Source organism: Engraulis encrasicolus, chromosome 4 (assembly GCF_034702125.1).
Source record: "Engraulis encrasicolus isolate BLACKSEA-1 chromosome 4, IST_EnEncr_1.0, whole genome shotgun sequence".
NCBI lineage: Eukaryota > Metazoa > Chordata > Actinopteri > Clupeiformes > Engraulidae > Engraulis > Engraulis encrasicolus.
In genome coordinates this window covers 31012146-31032145 of record NC_085860.1, presented here as the reverse complement: position 1 = coordinate 31032145, position 20000 = coordinate 31012146, and the positions used below count along the sequence as shown (strand labels likewise).

At 42.1% G+C, this 20000-nt stretch overlaps 2 protein-coding genes across 4 annotated transcripts in view; one reads left to right on the top strand and one right to left on the bottom strand.

Annotated features, from left to right (window-relative positions):
• The window catches only part of sigirr (single immunoglobulin and toll-interleukin 1 receptor (TIR) domain), a 14920-nt gene extending 5160 nt beyond the window's left edge, over positions 1–9760 (top strand). Inside the window, exons 2-9 of the mRNA XM_063196113.1 lie at positions 392–584; positions 1639–1763; positions 3745–3885; positions 4251–4394; positions 6176–6278; positions 7005–7155; positions 8291–8468; positions 9572–9760. Coding sequence (XP_063052183.1) covers positions 392–584; positions 1639–1763; positions 3745–3885; positions 4251–4394; positions 6176–6278; positions 7005–7155; positions 8291–8468; positions 9572–9750 — 1214 coding nt within the window. The 3' untranslated portion in view covers positions 9751–9760. The remainder of the gene's footprint in view (positions 1–391; positions 585–1638; positions 1764–3744; positions 3886–4250; positions 4395–6175; positions 6279–7004; positions 7156–8290; positions 8469–9571) is intronic.
• Positions 9761–15108: 5348 nt separating this feature from the next.
• The window catches only part of pkp3a (plakophilin 3a), a 32133-nt gene continuing 27241 nt past the window's right edge, over positions 15109–20000 (bottom strand). For all 3 annotated transcript variants that reach the window (XM_063197150.1, XM_063197151.1, XM_063197149.1), the window contains 2 exons: positions 19097–19184; positions 15109–17125 (listed from right to left, as the gene is read on the bottom strand). In XM_063197150.1, the coding sequence (XP_063053220.1) occupies positions 17084–17125; positions 19097–19184 (130 nt within the window). In that variant the 3' untranslated portion in view covers positions 15109–17083. The remainder of the gene's footprint in view (positions 17126–19096; positions 19185–20000) is intronic.

The window sequence follows — 20000 nt, the reverse complement described above, 5'->3', positions numbered from 1 at the left end:
CACACACACACACACACACACACACACACACACACACACACACACACACACACACACACACACACACACACACACACACGACTGTATCGTTTTTCATCACACACAGTAACACATTCAGCAACATATAAAAGCGCAGTCATACTCAGGCTCTGATATACCTTCCCTCACCATGATGCAAATCCAAAAGCCTGTAATAAAGACTGCAACTCCCACTCTCTTGTCTCTCTCTCTCTCTCTCTGTCTGCCTCTTTTGTGCTAACTCTCTTGCTCTCTCTTCTCTCTCTCTCTCTCTCTCTCTCTCTCTCTCTCTCTCTCTCTCTCTCTCTCTCTCTCTCTCTCTCTCTCTCTCTCTCTCTCTCTTCTCCCCTCTGTCTCTCTCCCTCCATTTCAGAGGCTGCATGCTCGGAACCACCCACGTTTCTCCCCAGTGCGAGCTCTGACATTTGGGGCACTCAGGACTCTGTGGTGGCCCTGAACTGCACCGCCCTGCTGGCAGCGGGCCCCAACTGCAACGCCACCCTGCAGTGGCTGAAGGGAGGGGCACCACTCAACACCACCTGCTACCCAGAGAACACCACGCAAAGGTGAACACAAGGACGCTAGCTACGGTAGCAGTGTAGGTGACTACAGTAGGTGCTCTCGCCAGGGACTATTACACAGTTAAAAAAGGCAGTAGGCCTATTGAGTCAACACGTTAAAGGGGCATTCCACCGGTGGAGACATGAATATGTATTGAAAGTGGGTCATATATGTAGTAGAATAGTAGCATACATTTCTAATTTGGTGCCTTCTTGCCAGAGAAAAGGCAGAAAATTACTTTTTAGTGCTTGTGGATTTGAAGTTCCACAGGCTACACCCAGGTAGCTCTGCCAGTGACTTACTGGAGCCTCAATGCCAGTGATTTCAAAAGCACTGGCACACTGATCTGTGATAGGTCTGTTAACGCATTAGGTCCAACCCCCTATGGGCGGGGTTGAAAGGGTGGGAAAAAGGCTTGTAGTCTCAACAGAAATCCACCTCTCTTATACTTCCTCCTACAATGATGCAAAATTACGATTTTTACATCATTGTAGGAGGAAGTGTTAAAAGGTGAATACAGATTTCTCCTGTCTCAGGGGGAATTGAGAGAGTGTTGCATGACCATTCAAAAGTATGACTGGGTGTCTAGCAATGGAAAGCCTAATGCAAATGGGTGGAGTGTCCCTTTAAGACATCCTAAGACCAAAGACAATCTAGAAGATGATAAATCAACCCTCTGTGTTGAACTACCGCTGTTCAGAAGTTTATCAGACCAAAGCATGATTCAAAATCAAGGAGGTCTACATAAGTCAAAATGTACCGGAGTATACATTTCATCCATATCGCCCACCCATATATTTTGTACATGGCTAAAGTGAAGGGCGTATTAAACACAGTTTCACCCACAGTTTTCTGATTGATCTTGCCAGCACTTGCACATCAAAAAATGCACTGTCAATTATATACTTAGTTGATTTTTAACATCCTCCAGTGTGCATTTGGTCCTAGAGTACTGCCTACAGTATGTAGACAGGAAGTTATAAACTCTCGTGTACTGCATGGTGTTGCAGGAAGTGGATGAGTGGTGTAATGGCATCATGTGTTCTTCTTCCTGTGTAGTAAGTATGGGAACAGGACTCAGGTGAGCAGCGTGCTGCAGGTCAGGCTGGCAGGCCAGGAGGACTTTGGCCTCTACAGCTGCCTCGTCAACAACGCCTCCCTCACATTCAGCCTCCACAGGACAAGTAAGACTATAATTAGCCTATAATTAGCCTATAATGAATTGGCCCTTTCATCATATTATGATGAATTTTCTACTGCATATTTAATGATGCCTATCTCACATTTAGCCTCCTTACGACAAGTAAGCAAGTATAATTATGCTGTATGATGATGTTTGAAGAATATAAAGTTGTGCGTCATGAATGCCTCTCTTAGATGATGATGATGTTTGAGGAGTATGATGCATTTCATCAGCAATGCTTGTCTTAGATCAACCTTCCACAAGACCAGTACTTTTGAAAGAGGTTATGATCATGTTTGAATTGTAGGTTTGCTTATCCAAATAAGATAAAAGTCGCTGTTGGTGTTTTGAATTGCAAAAAGCTGGCTTTTATTTTTAGGCTTTCAGTGGTTGTGGTCACAGCCTGCTGTATGGTTTCAACTTACTGTAGGAACATACTGCAAATGCCTTAATCATGCCTCTGGACTGTACAGACCAAAAGCAGCTAAAGATTCAACCTTTTATATTTTCTTAACCATGTTTTGGGAAACACAGACATCCGTTGGTTGTCACCGAACTGAGTCATAGGTCATTACAATATTGTTAACTGAAGATTAAATTGTGTTTTGACCCCTTTTAATGCCTTCAATGCCGAAAACGCTCTTGCCACTTAATTTATCATGCTTTCTTTCTTATACAAATTAAATTACTTCCGCAGCCTTTTGCCGCACAAAGTACGTTCCTACCAGTGCGGCTGCTGACTTTTAAAACAGGGGAAGCCCATTTTACCGTTCAGGGTTGTAGTCCCATCCCAAAGCAAAAGGTAGCAAAGTTAAAAAGAATTAGTTACAACATATAACTTCCTACAGTATACAGTATCTACAGTATGTGTATGCTACTATTATGTACTGACAATGTGCATTCTATACACACTACTGTATATCTACAACTATCACTTATCCTAGCTCTGCTACATAATGCAATGTCAATTACAAAAGCGGGGCAGCAAAATGAAGGGTGACCAACATTACCATACTGTTGTTGAGCGTGTTTGAACACAAGTCTGTACGGTAACACTTTATTTTAGGGATACATCTATTAGCACTAATACATACAATGTACCTGTATAAGTAACTTGTAAGGCATGTACAAATCAAAATCAAACATTTGTTAGGCATGTATTCGCAAATGTCTTGTTCATGCACAATAAGGGATTTATTACCAATTTAACCTTAGTAAGGACCTAGTAGGCCTTAGCGTTTGCTTAGTACATGCCTTACAAGTTACTTATGCAGGCATTAACATTGTATGTATTAGTGCTAATAGATGTATCCCTAAAATAAAGTGTTACCGTCTGTACTTATTTGCACCAATTTTGAGCCTCTTAATTTTCCCCACACATTGTATGTTATTGATTACTATTTCCTACGTCACCTAATCCATTGACATATGGCATTATAACTTTGCTGTTACCAAAATGGCAATGACCAATTCATCGTGCATTACTAAAGGCCCTGTGTTCATATTACTGTAGTATTGCGATGGTTAGCTTTTAAATTACTATTACACTGTTCCACTGGCAGAACGGCACGCATTATGGGGCTCCGATGAAAACATCTACTAAATGAATCGTAATATAATGTAATGTGGTGTAATGTAATGCAGTGATTCTCAACTGGTGGGTCGGGATCGCGGAGGGTTCCTGGGTGGGTCGCGGAGCTGTTATGCAATGCACTAAAAATGACTATGATGTTGAAGACAGAGTGAAACATGGCCTTTTCCTCTCCACTACTTCATAAGACACATTATATATCAGCATACAATGCAAATAATAATGCATATTATGAAATGCGTGATAATATTTTTTTATTATTATTGGAAGAATCTGATGGTGCGACACGTAGTTTGCGTCACAACGTATTGACCATGGCAAATTGTGGGTCACAAGACTATTCCAGCTGAGAACCACTGATGTACTGTACAGTAATGTGATGCTTCCTCAGACCTGCCCAGTCACACGGCCACCGTGGTGGCAGCCGTCACCTTGCTGCTGCTGTTGGGGCTGGCTGCCCTCATCTACTCCCGATGCCACCTCAACATCAAGCTCTGGTACAAGAACAACTACGGAGACTACGAGCTCAATGGTACGTAGGCCAGGGAGTTATGCACTGAGAGGCAATGACAATACTGTCATTGTCACCTACTGTCATATATGATAACGTGAAAATAGCGTATTACAGAAAACGTAGGGAAATGAACAAGCGGTGTATCTGGAGCATTAGCGTACTAAAGCATATAATTAAAACTACTTCATTAAAAAACAACAATAATAATCAGTTAACAATAAAATTTGAAATAATTATATTTATTTTACATGTTTACTCTCATGGTTTAGTACATTTGTCCAAAAGACCTCTTGACTTCTCAGAGACTTGACTGTTGACGCATTATTTCTCCATGTTGACTGCACCCTTCTTGTAAACACGACCTTTCCTGATTTAAATGTCAGATGGTAAAATGTACGACGCCTACATCTCGTATGTGAACGTGGAGAACGACAGGAAGTTTGTCAACTTCATCCTGAAGCCTCACCTGGAGAACAAGTATGGCCACAAGCTGCTGCTCAACCATACAGACATCCTGCCGGGGGCAGGTAAGACAAGACACACGGTGAACACACACACACATGCACAAACACACACAAACACACACACGCACACACACACACACACACACACACACACACACACACACAAACACACACACACACACACACACACACACACACACACACACACAGTATATACACACACGCACACACACGCACGCCCACATACACACACAATTCTATATACACACGCGCGTGCACACACACACACACACGCATAAGCGAGCGTGCACACACACACACACACACACATATACACGCACACACGCGTGCACATACACATACACATACATACATGCATTGGTGCGCGCGCACACACACACACACACACACACACGGAGACAAACACACCGACTCACACACACAGACGGACACTCACACACAGGTGTGCATGCCTACATCCGCATGCACGCACACACATGTGCACACAAATCTGTGCGCGCACACACACGCACATCATTCATCATGCCAATGCCAAGGGCATGTAAAGCAGTCGACACATTAGCAATCAGATCTGAAGGAAGTGAAAAGGTCATTCGAAGGTTATTCCCACCGCTACCATCACCTCAAGAAGCAATCAGCCAATGCGGTTATGTGATATACAGTATGTACGCGGCGCTGCCGCTTTCCACGCCAAGTGGCTTTCTCACACAGCACAAATCACCTGAAGCACTTTCCCACCTCACGTCTCCAATTCACACATGGGTAGCAGCGGGAGCCTGAGATACTATGTCATGTGTATTGCAGAGAGTGTGGTGTGCCCCTGCCACCACACAATGTTTATATTGATACATTTATATTTATTAGCAGGCTATATTAAATTGTATAATTTGAATGTATTTTGCTTATAGCCTATTGTAATTGTAATATGTTATTGTATTGTTTTCTGTATGATCTTCAGATGTAATTTTTAACACTATGAATTGATTTTATTGAAGAAAAGGACCCCAATGCCACAGCTAATGGAGATCCAACAAATAAACAAACAAATAAATAAATACTGGTACAGTACCAGTGCAGCAGGGCTTGGGTGCCTTTGACCTAGTTATTATGTGGGTGTTTTGATACGCATTGATCTCGGTAGGAAGACTGTGGTGTTGCAACGGAACCAGTATTTTGACCAAAAAGTATTTGAAATGTACGTGTAAGTGATAAGGTATATATGGTGTACAATGTGATTTGAGAGCTCAGTAGCTGGAGTGTAATGCAACAGTGACATTGACTGTGTGTGTGTGTGTGTGTGTGTGTGTGTGTGTGTGTGTGTGTGTGTGTGTGTGTGTGTGTGTGTGTGTGTGTGTGTGTGTGTGTGTTCACTCCTTATAGCAAATTCTCCTCCCTGTTTGTGTTGTGGGGGGCAACTGTGGAGTAACGGTTGGGGAGTTGTACTGTAGCTCAAAGGGTTGTAGGTTCAAACCTCAGCCTTACCAATCCCTTCCTCCCTCCATGGCCAAAGTGCTTGCGAGCAAGGCACCTATCCCCGCACTGCTCCAGACACTGTAACCAATACCCTGTTATATCTGTATGTCGCTTTGGATAAAAGTGTTAGCTAAGACAAATGTTAAGTAATTTACCGTTAATTGAATGTAATGTACCGGTAATGTAATGTACCAGTAATGTGATGTAATATAATGTAATGTAATGTAATGTTATGTAATATAATGTAATATAATGTGCCGGTAATGTAATGTAATGTAATATAATGTAATATAATGTGCCGGTAATGTAATGTAATGTAATGCAATGTAATATGATGTAATGTGTTACAGAGCCCTCTGCAGAGCTGGTGATGAGTGTGAGTCGGAGCCGGCGTCTCATTGTGGTCCTGTCTCAGTCCTACTTGGAGCTCGACTGGTGCACCAACAACTTCAGGTGACACAGCTCACATTACTGGCTGGTGGCTACTGTGTGTGTGTGTCTGTGTCTCTGTGTCTGTGTGTGTGTTTTGCAGGAGTCCCAATTTTTGATTGCCTAATGAATATCAGAGTAGACTTTTGTTTTACCAATAAGACAGGTGTTCTGCCTACTAGCAGGAACTCTTTTTAGAGCCCTATTGAACTGAGAAAGACAATATTTGATTAGTAGTACTATTGTTAGGCCTCTGCCTACCGCAGATGCTGCTGGAGGCATGAGTAGAGTAGAGTAGAGTAGAATAGAGTACTTTTATTAATCCCGAAGGAAATTAAGGTATCTGTCATTTTACATAAATACACAAATCCAAACATACACAAAGAACTTATACACATACTGTAGTTGAACATTACAGTAAAAGTGTACCGCCACACACGCTCTCTCTCTCTCTCTTTCTCTCTCACATACACACATGCTCTCTCTCTCAAACACACTCCCCCTCCCCCAACACACACACACAGATGTGTGTGTGTGAGGGAGAGTGAGTGTGTGTGTGTGTGTGTGTGTGTGTGTGTGTGTGTGTGTGTGTGTGTGTGTGTGTGTGTGTGTGTGTGTGTGTGTGTGTGTGTGCTATATACATGTCCTGTGTGTGTTTACATATGTGTGTGTGTGTGTGTGTGTGTGTGTGTGTGTGTGTGTGTGTGTGTGTGTGTGTGTGTGTGTGTGTGTGTACATGTGTGTTTGTAGGCAGGGTCTGTGGCACCTGCTGGAGCTGTCCCAGAGGCCGGTCTTCATCCTGTTCCAGGCCCAGCAGAGGCAGCTGCACCTGGACGTGGCGCAGCAGCTCCGGGAGCACCAGCACCGCATAGACACCCTGGTCTGGGGACCCAGCTCTATGGTCAGACAACACACACACACACACACACACACACACACACACACACACACACACACACACACACACACACACACACACACACACACACACACACACACACACACATACACACCGCTCCGGGAGCACCAGCACCGCATAGACACCCTGGTCTGGGGACCCAGCTCTATGGTCAGACAACACACACACACACACACACACACATACACACCGCTCCGGGAGCACCAGCACCGCATAGACACCCTGGTCTGGGGACCCGGCTCTATGGTCAGACAACACACACACACACACACACACACACACACACACACACACACACACACACACGCACACACACATATACACACACACACACACACACACACACACACACACACACACACACACACACACACACACACACACACACACACACACGCACATGCACACACACACACACACACACACCGCTCAGGGAGCACCAGCACCACATAGATCAGGGATGTCAAACTCAAGCCTGGGGCCCGCGGAGCCATTTTATTCGGCCTACGAGATCATTTCAAATGTGTATTACAGTTGGCCCACATAGCGTAACACGACTTGAGCATGAAATTTGCTATGTGCAGACACATTTGAACTAACAAATATGATGGGAAAGAGTGTATGTGAAATTTAACTATGTGTTTGAAGTGCATGCGTGCACAATTTTATTTCGCCACGTGACTTCCGCTTTAGTTCGAGTTTGGCCCGCGACTTTGTTCCAGATGTTGATTTTGGCCCTCAGTGAATTTGAGTTTGACACCCCTGACATAGATGGTAAGGAATCAAGCATGTAATCACACACACACATAAATGTACGTATGGATGCCCTGCCCAACTTTTCATTCCTATTCTTATGGGTCAGTCGCATTGACTCCCATTATGTTAAAACTAAAGAAGTCTAAACGATGCCCAGACCAAACCCAACTCACGCACGCAGGCAGGCAGGCAGGCAGGCAGGCAGGCAGGCAGGCAGGCAGGCACGCACGCACGCACACACACACACACACACACACACACACACACACACACACAAACACACACACACACCACACAACCTATGCACCCATCCACCATGTTCACCCAGTGGTGTCTCCCTCCCATCCATCCCTCCTGGCAGACCCCCTCCTCCTCCTTCTGGAAGGAGCTGGCGCTGGTGATGCCCCGTAAGGTGACGTACGGCAGCCGCTCCTCAGGGGACCCCCAGACCCTCCACCAGGACGACAAGGACCCCATGCTCACCCTCAACCCCGACTACCTGGACTGCCGACCGGACCCGGACCCTGCCGGAGACCTGGGTAAGTACAGGCTGTTGTTGTTGTTAGTACATTTTCTGCGCACAGCTTTGAGCTGTTTTGAGCTTTGAGCTGTTTTTGTCTGCGTGTATGGGGTTGTATGTCATTTGATCTGTCTTGCAGTTGCAATGTATAATATTGCAACTGCTTTGAGCTGTTTTTGTCTGCGTGTATGGGGTTGTATGTCATTTGATCTGTCTTGCAGTTGCAATGTATAATATGTGTATAATGTATCTATTATACTCTCCTTTACTCTACATTACATTACTCTACTCTACTGTACATTACTCTACTCTACTCTACTCTACTCTACATTACTCTACTCTGCTAAACCCTACTCTACTCTACACTACTCTTCTCAACTCTACTCTGCTAAACCCTACTCTACTTTACACTACCTAACTCTACCCTACTCTACTTTACACTACTCTACTCTACTCTATGTAATGGAGGCTAACTGGAAGAGTTAGCGTGGAACATTAGTAAACCAGGACCTCCCTCCCTGAGCCTCATACAGTGTCAATGCCGTTGGGCTGGGGGACTGGTCCTTTAGTCCAGCGGTATCATACTGTGCCTCCCATTTCCGAACTGATGTAGTTGACGAGGTGGCAGGTTCGATCCCCGAGAGGGACGAACAGGTGCAAGATGACCTCCGTCGCATCTACTCTACTCTACTTAAAGGGACACTGTGTGAGATTTTTAGTTGTTTATTTTCAGAATTCATGCTGCCCATTCACTAATGTTACCTTTTTCATGAATACTTACCACTAGCATCACATTCTAAGTATTCATTATGACTGGAAAAATTGCACTTTTCATACATGAAAAGGGGGATCTTCTCCATGGTCTGCCATTTTGAATTTCCAAAAATAGCCTTTTTTAGCTGCAAAAATGACTGTGCTTGGACCATACTAGAAAATATGAGTTTATTACTTAGTAAACTTTCATGTAAACATCAAATTTGGCAATAGGAAGCCCAGTTTCAATGAGCACCATAGTTGCAGTACCTTTTTTGACCATTTCCTGCACAGTGTCCCTTTAACATTACATTACTCTACTCTACTGTACTCAACTCCACTGTACTCTATGTTCCCCCTGTGTTACAGGCCTCAGGTTCCCCGTGTATAAGACTCAGCAGCGGGTGTCTAAGGCTCCAGTGCTGCCTGTGGCCCCTGAAGCCTCCTCTGACATGCGGCCCTCAGACATAGACGTGTCCGATCTCGGGTCTCGAAACTACGCTGCACGCACTGACTTCTATTGCCTCGTCACAGAGGACGATATCTGAGCGAAGTGCCTTGGAGTGAGTCAAATGAAATAATAATAATAGTAGTAGTAATAATAATAATAATAATAATAATAATAATAATAATAATAATAATAAATACAGACAAAGATGTGTATAGCCAACCAGTACCATATTATTTCAAACCAAATTGCAATTTGAAATACTTTTTTTCAATCCATTTTAGGAGGACAAACTGCTCCGGGCCCGCTGTCCTGACCTCCTGTCAGCTGCCTCTCCTGTTCACTCTGCCCTCCACCCAAACCAGGGAGGTGTACACTGTACAGTACATTTCAACGGTTGTTACTTGATAAACACGGGATTACTGGACCCAGAGCTACTGTAGTTATTAGCTTTTCTTCCAAAGAAAAAAAGAGATCATGCATGGTAAAGTTTGCGGTGTTAGTTTGACACTTTCAGATTTAAATTTGTTGTGTTGATGCTACCCAAGTGTTGAATTAACTCTTTACTGTACTGTACATTAACTTAAGTGTACAGTGCGTAATCTTCCACAGCTGCACACATACAGTACAGATGGTCTATTATTCTATTATGTTTTCCGGCATGTTAAATCAACCAATTTACTGCAATTTCTTAAGCAATGCATCAAGCATAACATTTTAAAAGGATCAGCTGGCGAATATTATTGCAATTCATGGTTTACCAAGAATGTGTGCTTTCTCGCATGAAGTAAATATAGTCACACCAAAGACTGTCAATGTACACTGCCTCTTGTGACAATGCACTAAAATGATTGTTGTTGTACACACCTTATTCTGTGACACCATGTCGTCACTTCACATTGTAAATACCATGTTTTATACAAATGCAAAGAGTTGCACCACTTGATTGTATATCCATCAATGTTTTATTTCGAATGACAAAATAATAATATGAATCATATTCTGGAATTTTGACCAATTTATTGGTAGGCTTAATGATTTTATGCATGTTGAGTTTGATTCTGTTAATTATTGGTTGTATATATTGAAATATATTTAACTGGTAGCCCCTTAATGCGCGCCGTACCTCCTGTGGCACACTGTAATAGACATTGAAAGTTAACTACTCTACTACTACACTACTATGACAGTGCACAGGGCCTTTACATTACGACTTGGTCATTGCCATGCTGGTAACAGCTCATTTATAATACCGTGTGTTAAGGGGTTAAGCTAAAGGCTTACCCACGGCAAATATCAAATGTGACTTCCTTAACTGTTGTAATTGTGAAAAATCAGTGGCAACACTGATTAAACAATATTTTACGAATATGAAGGTGAATTTGTGTAAAGATATTAAAGATAACTTAATGTTGTTGGACTGAATTGAGGTGGTGTTTCTCAAGTTGTTCTCATACAGACTGCAAATCCAGTCTGTTTATATAACCACTAGGGGTCGTTATAGTTTCAGTAAAAGAGTCTCTCTAAATCAATTATTACATAATACCCATACTTGCCTAACTGGGACAAAATAACAGTTGACTAACATCTGAACAATATTCCACATGTTTAAGTGAGGGCTTTTGTCAGGACACATGCTTGTTATTGCTTACTTTGTCAAACAGTTATAATAATACCTTTTGATGTGACACACACACACACACACACACACACACACACACACACACACACACACACACACACACACACACACACACACACACACACACACACACACACACACACACTATTTTACTCACATGCACTTCACTCAGATGTTGTCCTCTGTGATGAAGCAGTAGAAGTCCATATGAAACAGGCAAAAATCTCTCAAGGCTATCTAATGAAATAGGCAAACATCTCTCAACACAATCTAAATTGTGACTGTTTTTAGTTATGGCTCGACAGTTACTGCTTTCAGACAGGACACATCCCTTGCCAGACCCCCAAACATTCTAATCCTAAACACCCAAACATCCTAGCATACACCTCTCCACTTGTACTCCTTCCTCTTGTGGTATTTGAAAGAAACAATGTCTCAATGCCTCAATATCTATCCTGCCGTTGTTTCCTCCACCCTCCAGCCTTGTGCTTTATTTGGGAAGGACGTCATTAAGTACATACACATCTCAATACATGAAGAGGTGAGAGGACAAGGCCGGAGGGAGGGAGGAAGGGGGCTGGAGAAGCGAGGCCGCACGTGGAACATAATTATTGCGCCATCTTCTCTCGATTCATTCTCTATTTCTTCCATAGGAGGAGTAGAGGAATATTTATCAATCCCGGGGGAAATTAAAAGTGAACTGTGTAGGATGGTGGCCAGGGTAGGTATTGCAACTACATTGCTCATTGAAATTGTAAGGCCTATTGCCAAATTTATTCTTTTCATGAATATTTACTAAGTAATAAACTAACTTTTAGGCTATTAGTATGACCAAAGAACAGTACGTTTCGCAGCTAAAAAAGGTCTATTTCTGGAAATTCAAAATGGCATGACATGGAGAAGATCCCCCTTTTCATGTATGAAATATGAAAATGTTATATTATTTGTCATAATGAATACTTAGTATTTTTTTAATGGGCAGCATGGATTCTGGAAATAAACTAGTAAAAATATTACAGAAGGCTCCTTTAAGGTGTCAAGCAACCTAGATAAATATACAGCACAGTACGCAATTCAGAGTACACAATACACAAGGCATCTACACATTATTGCACAGCATATTAAACATATAAACACATAGGCTACATACATGCAGCCATAGGCAGAGATCACACACACACACGAGGAGGAGGGGCGGAACTAGAGGAATCAAGGACACCCAAGGACAGATTAACTATAAATGCACCCGAATATTTTGTACTGCAAGGCACTTTCTCACACTTGGAACCTAATGAGTCGAAGGCGTCGCCACCCGCCATTGGCTGAGTGTTTGGATGTGATGTAAGAATGGCACTGGGCTGGCCCTGGCAGCGATGTCAAAGGCTTTTAGGCAGCCAATTGTTCATGTCTGAGCAAGAACAAATATGTAAACAGGGCGAGGCCCTAAACAATTCACATGCACTTCTCTCTCTTTCTCTCTCTCTCTCTTCTTCATACCACACGCATGCACACTCTATCACACACTTGCTCTGCACGCAATACTCTGTACTGCCAATTTACTGTATTAGTCAAACAGAAATGTCAAAGAAATGTCTGGTCCAGTTTTTCCTTTTTTAATATTTTATTTTTATTTTTATTTGGTCTTGGGACATCATTAAGGCATGTACAGTGCCCTCCATAATTATTGGCACCCCTGGTTGAGATGTGTTTTTTAGCTTCCAATTATTATTATTATTTTCTAAATAATATGGGACCTTAATGGAAAAAAAGAGAAAAATCCAACCTTCAATACAAGTGCATTTATTCAGTGGGGAAAAAATCCCACATAAAGAAATAATTATTTGACATCAAATAATGTGTGTCACAATTATTAGCACCCCTGGTGTTAATATTTTGTACAACCCCCTTTTGCCAACAAAACAGCACCTAATCTTCTCCTATAATGTTTCACAAGATGGGAAAAGACAGAAAGAGGGATCTTCAGCCATTCCTCTTTGCAGAATCTCTCTAAATCATCCAGAGACCTGGGTCCTCTCCTCTGTACTCTCCTCTTCAGCTCACCCCACAGGTTCTCAATGGGGTTGAGGTCTGGGGACTGAGATGGCCATGAGAGGAGCTTGATTTTGTGTCTGGTGAACCATTTCTGTGTAGATTTGGTCATATGTTTAGGGTCATTGTCTTGCTGAAAGACCCAGTGACGACGCATCTTCAGCTTTCGGGCAGAGGGCAACAGATTTTGATTTAAAATGTCCTGGTATTTCAAAGCATTCATGATGCCATGCACCCTAACAAGGTTCCCAGGGCCTTTGGAAGCGAAACAGCCCCACAGCATCACTGACCCACCCCCATACTTCACAGTGGGTATGAGGTGCTTTTCAGCTTGCGCATCTTTCGTGGCACGCCAGACCCACTTAGAGTGTTTGTTGCCAAAAAGCTCAATCTTGGTCTCATCTGACCAAAGCACACAGTCCCAGTTGAAGCCCCAATACCGCTTGGCGAACTCCAGACATTTGCGTTTATGATTGTGAGTGAGGAAAGGCTTTCTCCATGCATGCCTCCCAAACAGCTTGTTGGCGTGTAGACAGCACTTGATGGTTGATTTGGAGACTTTGTGACCCCAGGATGCTACCATTTGTTGTAATTCTGTAACAGTGAGCTTTGGAGATCTTTTGATTTCTCTTACCATCCTCCTCACTGTGCGTGGTGGCAAAATAAACTTGGGTCCTCGTCCAGGCTTGTTTACCACTGTTCCAGTGTTTTGAACTTCTTAATTATTCCTCTCACAGTGGATATGGGCAGCTGCAGTTGAGTGGCAATCTTCTTGTAGCCTCTGCCTGACCTGTGAAGGTCGACGCACATCTGCCTCACTTGTATGCTGTGTTCCTTTGCCTTTCCCATGTTTAAAAGTGGATAAGAGAAATGGCCTCGGTGTCACGTCATATTTATACCGCAGGGAAACAGGAAGTGATGAATTACTAATTAAATGTTCCTACATACTCTGGTAAACTTTGTAAACTACTGTAGAAATTACAGAAATGCTTAAATTATATTTATTTCCTGGGAATTGTTAAGGGTGCCAATAATTGTGGAACAGGTGATTTAATGAAATAGAATTATTTTTCAGTCAGGGATTTTTTTTATTTTCTTACAATTCATTTGAGTTGAAGGCTACATTTTCCTACAATTTTCAGTGTGACAGTATTCTTCTGCAATAAACACTGAATTTATTTTAAGGCTTTTAACACATCTCAACCAGGGGTGCCAATAATTATGGAGGGCACTGTAGATGTGTAAGTATTCTGGTACGGAAGGACAATGAGGACAGCTGTTCAGACACAACCAGTGTGTGAAAAGAAAGTGATGACTCTTAATGTCATGTAACCTTTGCATATAGCTATACTGAACATGTTCAAGCAGGATCGATGAATGTATTGATGGATTTCAGTGCAGGTCAAGGTGGAGAACATACTGCTTTTCTAATTCTTCCAAGAGAGGTGAACTAATTGCTTGATTTTCACACATGCCAATAGTGAATGACACATCACACGCCACTGTTTTGATGATACTGTACATCCCTGCTGTTTTCTGACACTTGCTGTGACAGAGATGGACAAATTAAAAGTAGAAGTAAAAAAAAAGGAACCTACCATAGTTTCCTTCCCCCACAAGTAATTTAACTGACTAAGTGGTCTACAGTTACTATAGAGCGAGGTACCTGATTCTGTGCCAGTTGGATCAAATTTGTAGATCTCTATGGGAGGATGTGTACTGTAGATACTGAAGGATATATTTAAATGGCAAGTGCGAGCGTGCGCACGTGCGTGTGAGAGACAGTTTTATTAACTCATTTTCTCACTTTTCAAATTATATTTATACATCCAAAACCAGGAGAAAAATGGGCGGCATTCACATCTGTGCAAATACATACACAATTTATCCAAATAAATACAAAATTGAAACAATATCCAATCCAACATGCAACCTTAAGTCTACATGACTTAAAATAATGACAATTATTTTAATAATAGTATAGATTTTTTTTTACTCACAATGCATGAAAAAGTACAAAGACAAAAAGACAAAATATAAAATAAAACAATGTTCCACCCCCATACACATGAATAACAATTCATTTTTCCTGGAAAACTGCAAAAAGCACAGTTGTGAATATTCACCATGTTGGTTGCATGGCCCTATGGTTACACTGCAAGAACACCATTGTGATTAGAGCAGCTGCAACATGAGCTCACAGAATTCTATGAAATTCAGCACGGCTCCTTGGGACACAAAATGTGTGGCAGTTCACGGATGTTGCCAAAATTGTGAGACCATGTTTGCAAGGTTGATACCTGAAGATCCCATTTACACAATCCTGGCATCGCGTCAGCTCTGGTCCCCTGTTCGGTAGCACCGGACCAGATCATTCCTTTAGCATGAAAAGCCTCCTCAAATTGCCTACACTGCCAGTAACACCAGAGTGCATAAGATGGCTTGCTGCTGTAGTTGAAACTACATGAGGATAACCTTGATTTATCCTTTGCATAGTCTTTCAAAAGATGTGAACAGGTAACACCACATACAGTAGGATACTACAGAGAGTAATGATAAAATGGTACATGAATTAGGAAAGCAGAAAGTTCTAACTTTCAACAACTTCCCAAAGACACACAAACCTTATACATGAGAAGTGAAGTAGACGTTCAACGGAAAATAAATGCCAAACACCAGAGTTGTAAGTAAACATGTGTAAGTCCTTTGTTTGTGCTGTAGGTCTCCAAACATGTTACTTGCATGTCCACAAGTATGGGGCGGGCTCTCTCGCACACAGACACATACACATTACACACACCAGCAGGTCATATAATTCAACATCCACAGTGTATTTTTTATGAGAGTTTAACAGAGACAAATTAGAAGATGCACCAGTATGGACATTATGTTAGGCAAAATTGGGTCCTCATTACATTGTATGTATTGGATGGGGGGCCCTTGCAGATGACTTTGTCCTGGGCTCGGCAAAAGCTGTCAGCAGCCCTGGATGTCAGTGTACCGCACTCTATGCAGTATACACGTATCAACGTACCAATCAAGTCACACCCCACACTCATTGCCTCTTCAATGTCCAAAGTCCTTTATGACAATAAGCTCCTTTATGTTCTCAGGTGAAGTTATGGTGACCACACCTTTCACTACCACAATTTGCTTGGGCATTTTGCTTGGGCATTGGACATTTGCTCTCTTTTTGCACACTTTGCGCAATTTTGTACAAAAATGTTTTTCTTTTTTTACCTCACTGTACTCGGCCATAGAGTACATTTCGGGTTTCTGAGTAATGTACCATAAAGGTAAAAAAAAAAATGCACAACAAAATCATTCCAAGCATTGAAAATAGAAACTGTACAGAACAATATGTCACATCATGACAAGCATTGGTGGTGTTTATCTTTTTTTCTTTTTTTTACAGTTCACATAGTCCCTGTTGAATCCCACAGATGAAGAAGTCTGTTCCCAGATGCAGAAGATGAATGTTGCATAGATATACATTAGAAATAAGTCCCTGAAGTTCTGGGTTCAGGTAAAAAGAGACCTTACAGCCCCTCTTACTGCTGGACACTAGGGCTTTGAGTTCAGTTCCTCTGTACTGCTGTTGTCTTTGTACACAGTGCTTGGCTGTTTGTCGCCATGCCAACAAGGCAGTGCCAGAAGGATCATCCTCCAGGAAATAAAAAATAGTTCCCATGGTAACAAACAGGTTTCCGTGCATTTTGTTGCTTTGTTGTCACAATGTCCCTCACATGCTCAAGTCGGCAAAGTCGTTTCTCCCATATCCTTTCTGCAAAACCAAAACAAGCGTGTTAGCAGTATAACAATAATCAAAAGTATAGCAACAACAAAACGTCTTTCCATCTACACAGTGAACTTTTGTACACAGGATGAAAAACACATGAAAGGGTTCTCAACAGCTGTGATATCTCATATACCCTTGAGTTAAACTTAAACAAGATCTCACTCTGATAGCCGAGACAGACACACCTAGCTATATGATACAAAAATCAATATGAAAAAGTTGCAGGTTGGGCATTGTTGTATCTGCTTTCAGTAGGAAGTTTTTTGTTTCTTTGTTGTTATTGTTTTTTTTTGCTTTTGTTTTTTCAAAAAAGAAAATGGCAAGTTGAGAGCAGTTAAAATACTCTTTAAAAAGCTGTTCTCTCTGTCAGCTGGATGTGTAGGGGTCAGGGTTGCTCACCAGGCATTTCATTGCCTTGACACAAACTACATGCACATACGCACATTAAAAAACACAGGCACATGTGTGGTGCACAAACACACACACGATAAAAAATATAGAGATATTTATGACATATGGATATACGAGATGCAACGTCACTGCCCATGTATGTACTATACTGAGCAGTTTACTGCAGAAGTTGAAGAGGCAACCGTTACAATGTTTCTCTTTAAAAAAACAAGAGGGAGTGTCGTGACATGGCGCCGATGTTCTCACACTGTCAGGACATGTCGGGCAGGAAATCATCAGTCTGATGCCTATGCCATCAGTCTGAAGGCCGGGCCTTGCCTACACCTGCACAAGCAGTTAAAGAACAGCCCTACCCTACCCAGCACAGCCACACCCTGCCTTTGTGTGTGCGTCTCTCTCTCTCTCTCTCTCTCTCTCTCTCTCTCTCTCTCTCTCTCTCTCTCTCTCTCTCTGTGCGTGTGTGTGTGTGGTTGGGTGTGGAAATGTGCGTATGCAGGGTTGAGTGAGCACGAACAAGAATGACAGAGAAAGAGAGAGGGAGAAAAAGCAGAGAAAGTGAACGTGAACATGTGAAATGGAAAATACCCTTAGGGAAGGGTGGATCATGCAGCCCTCATTAATCTTAAGTACACAAAATCACAAAATGACATACAGGAGGTAAATTAAGGTGTGAGTACAAAACCATCTGTACCCACTGTGGCATGTATCACACGAGGGAAGTTTAAGCCAACTGCATTTAGGGAGTGGGCAGCGACATCTCCAACATGCCAAATAACAACCATCACCTCAACCACAATAGCCCCATTTGAGTATGAGCTTAAGCATCGCTACATATGCATGTCCTGAGGGAAACCCTTAATTTCATTTGGGTGCCAAATGCTTTAAGATTAGACCAACATTTCTGTTGGAAATGAGCATGTACAGGTAGGTAATTCGGGGCCTGGCAGCAAAGGCTGACTTATTCACGAGTACAGTCTACAGGATCTTCAACGAATTGCGTCTATAATCTAACGCAAACCAAAAACGGAACTTAAGTCCCTTTTATGACGCATTCCCTTTGACACACATACACAGTGGTCATGCAGCTGTCTGTGACAGGTTAGGTTTAGGGAAAGTTTTGGTCAGGGCACAAATTTAAAACTCAGAAACATGGCATTACTGACAGGTTTAGGGATGGTTTTGGCAAAGGCACAGTTGTACAACTCAGAAACATTACATTACTGACAGGTTAGGTTTAGGTATGGTTTTGGGAAGGGCACAGCTAGACCAATCAGAAGCTACCTATGTGCTCTAGACAGCAAGGAAAGCGTTGGAATCCAGACGCAATCTCGGATGTTGATTTGAGTGAGAAATTGGACGCAATTTCTTGAGATTCGGCTCGTACAGTAAACAGAGAGAAAGATGAAAAGTAAAAAAAAGTGATCGCTTTCTCAATCTTGTTCTCTCCCCTGTGTGTGTGTGTGTGTGTGTGTGTGTGTGTGCGTGCGTGCGTGCGTGTGTGTGTGTGCGTGTGCGTGCGTGCGTGTGTCTTCTAAGGTCCTCTACCTTTTTGTACTCCTTGTGCAGTTTCTTGTACTGGAACATGTTGCAGAGGACGGTTGCTGCTGCCTTGGCTGCTCTGGACTTTGCCGAACTGAAAAAAAGAGGAAAGAAATGAGTAAAAAATGAATAATGGATCACTTTAAACACAATTCCACTTTTTGTTACTGCACCATGAGCACTGTATCAGGTACAGTGAAATAAAAATGGTGGAGGATGAGAAAATACATACAGTACTTTTTTTTAAATCTCAAGCTCTACTAGCTAGAAGTCATATGGTCTGAATATCATGATTTCAACTTTAAAATGAGAAAATATGTGTATCTCAGTTCTGTCTGTTTTGAGGATGACTGGACAAACTAAGAAGCCATCCTACCCTCCCACTGGGACATGAGCTTGCATGGCAAAGAGAAGGCAAATAAGCTCATTTCCCAAAACAGTGGGGTGTTCATTTGAAGATTTTACTCACAACCAAATGCAATAAAGGAATAATTTGCTTAAAAGCAAATAGTATGTCAATAGACACACATGAGATTTAATGAGTCTCATTGCAGACTTAGAAAAAGCCAAATGGGATTGGACAAGCCTACATTTACTGGATGGACATTCATTTTATCCAGTGGAAAAAAATGGATTCCTGACATCATTTAGCATCCACAGATTATTCCAACCAAACTTTTGTTGCTTAAAATGTATTATCACAGGTCTGCAATGCAATTAAAGGAACTTTAGATTATTTTACATGAAGTTCTGATACACATGTATCTGCTGGCTACTTTTGATGACTACAGTCCTGTCCCTTATTCACTTGTCCCCTTGTTGTAATGACATACCTGGAAACAACTCGTCTTGTCTCATTTACAATCAAAAAGATAACTGGACCTTTACTTCAGTATGCACCACTGCCATC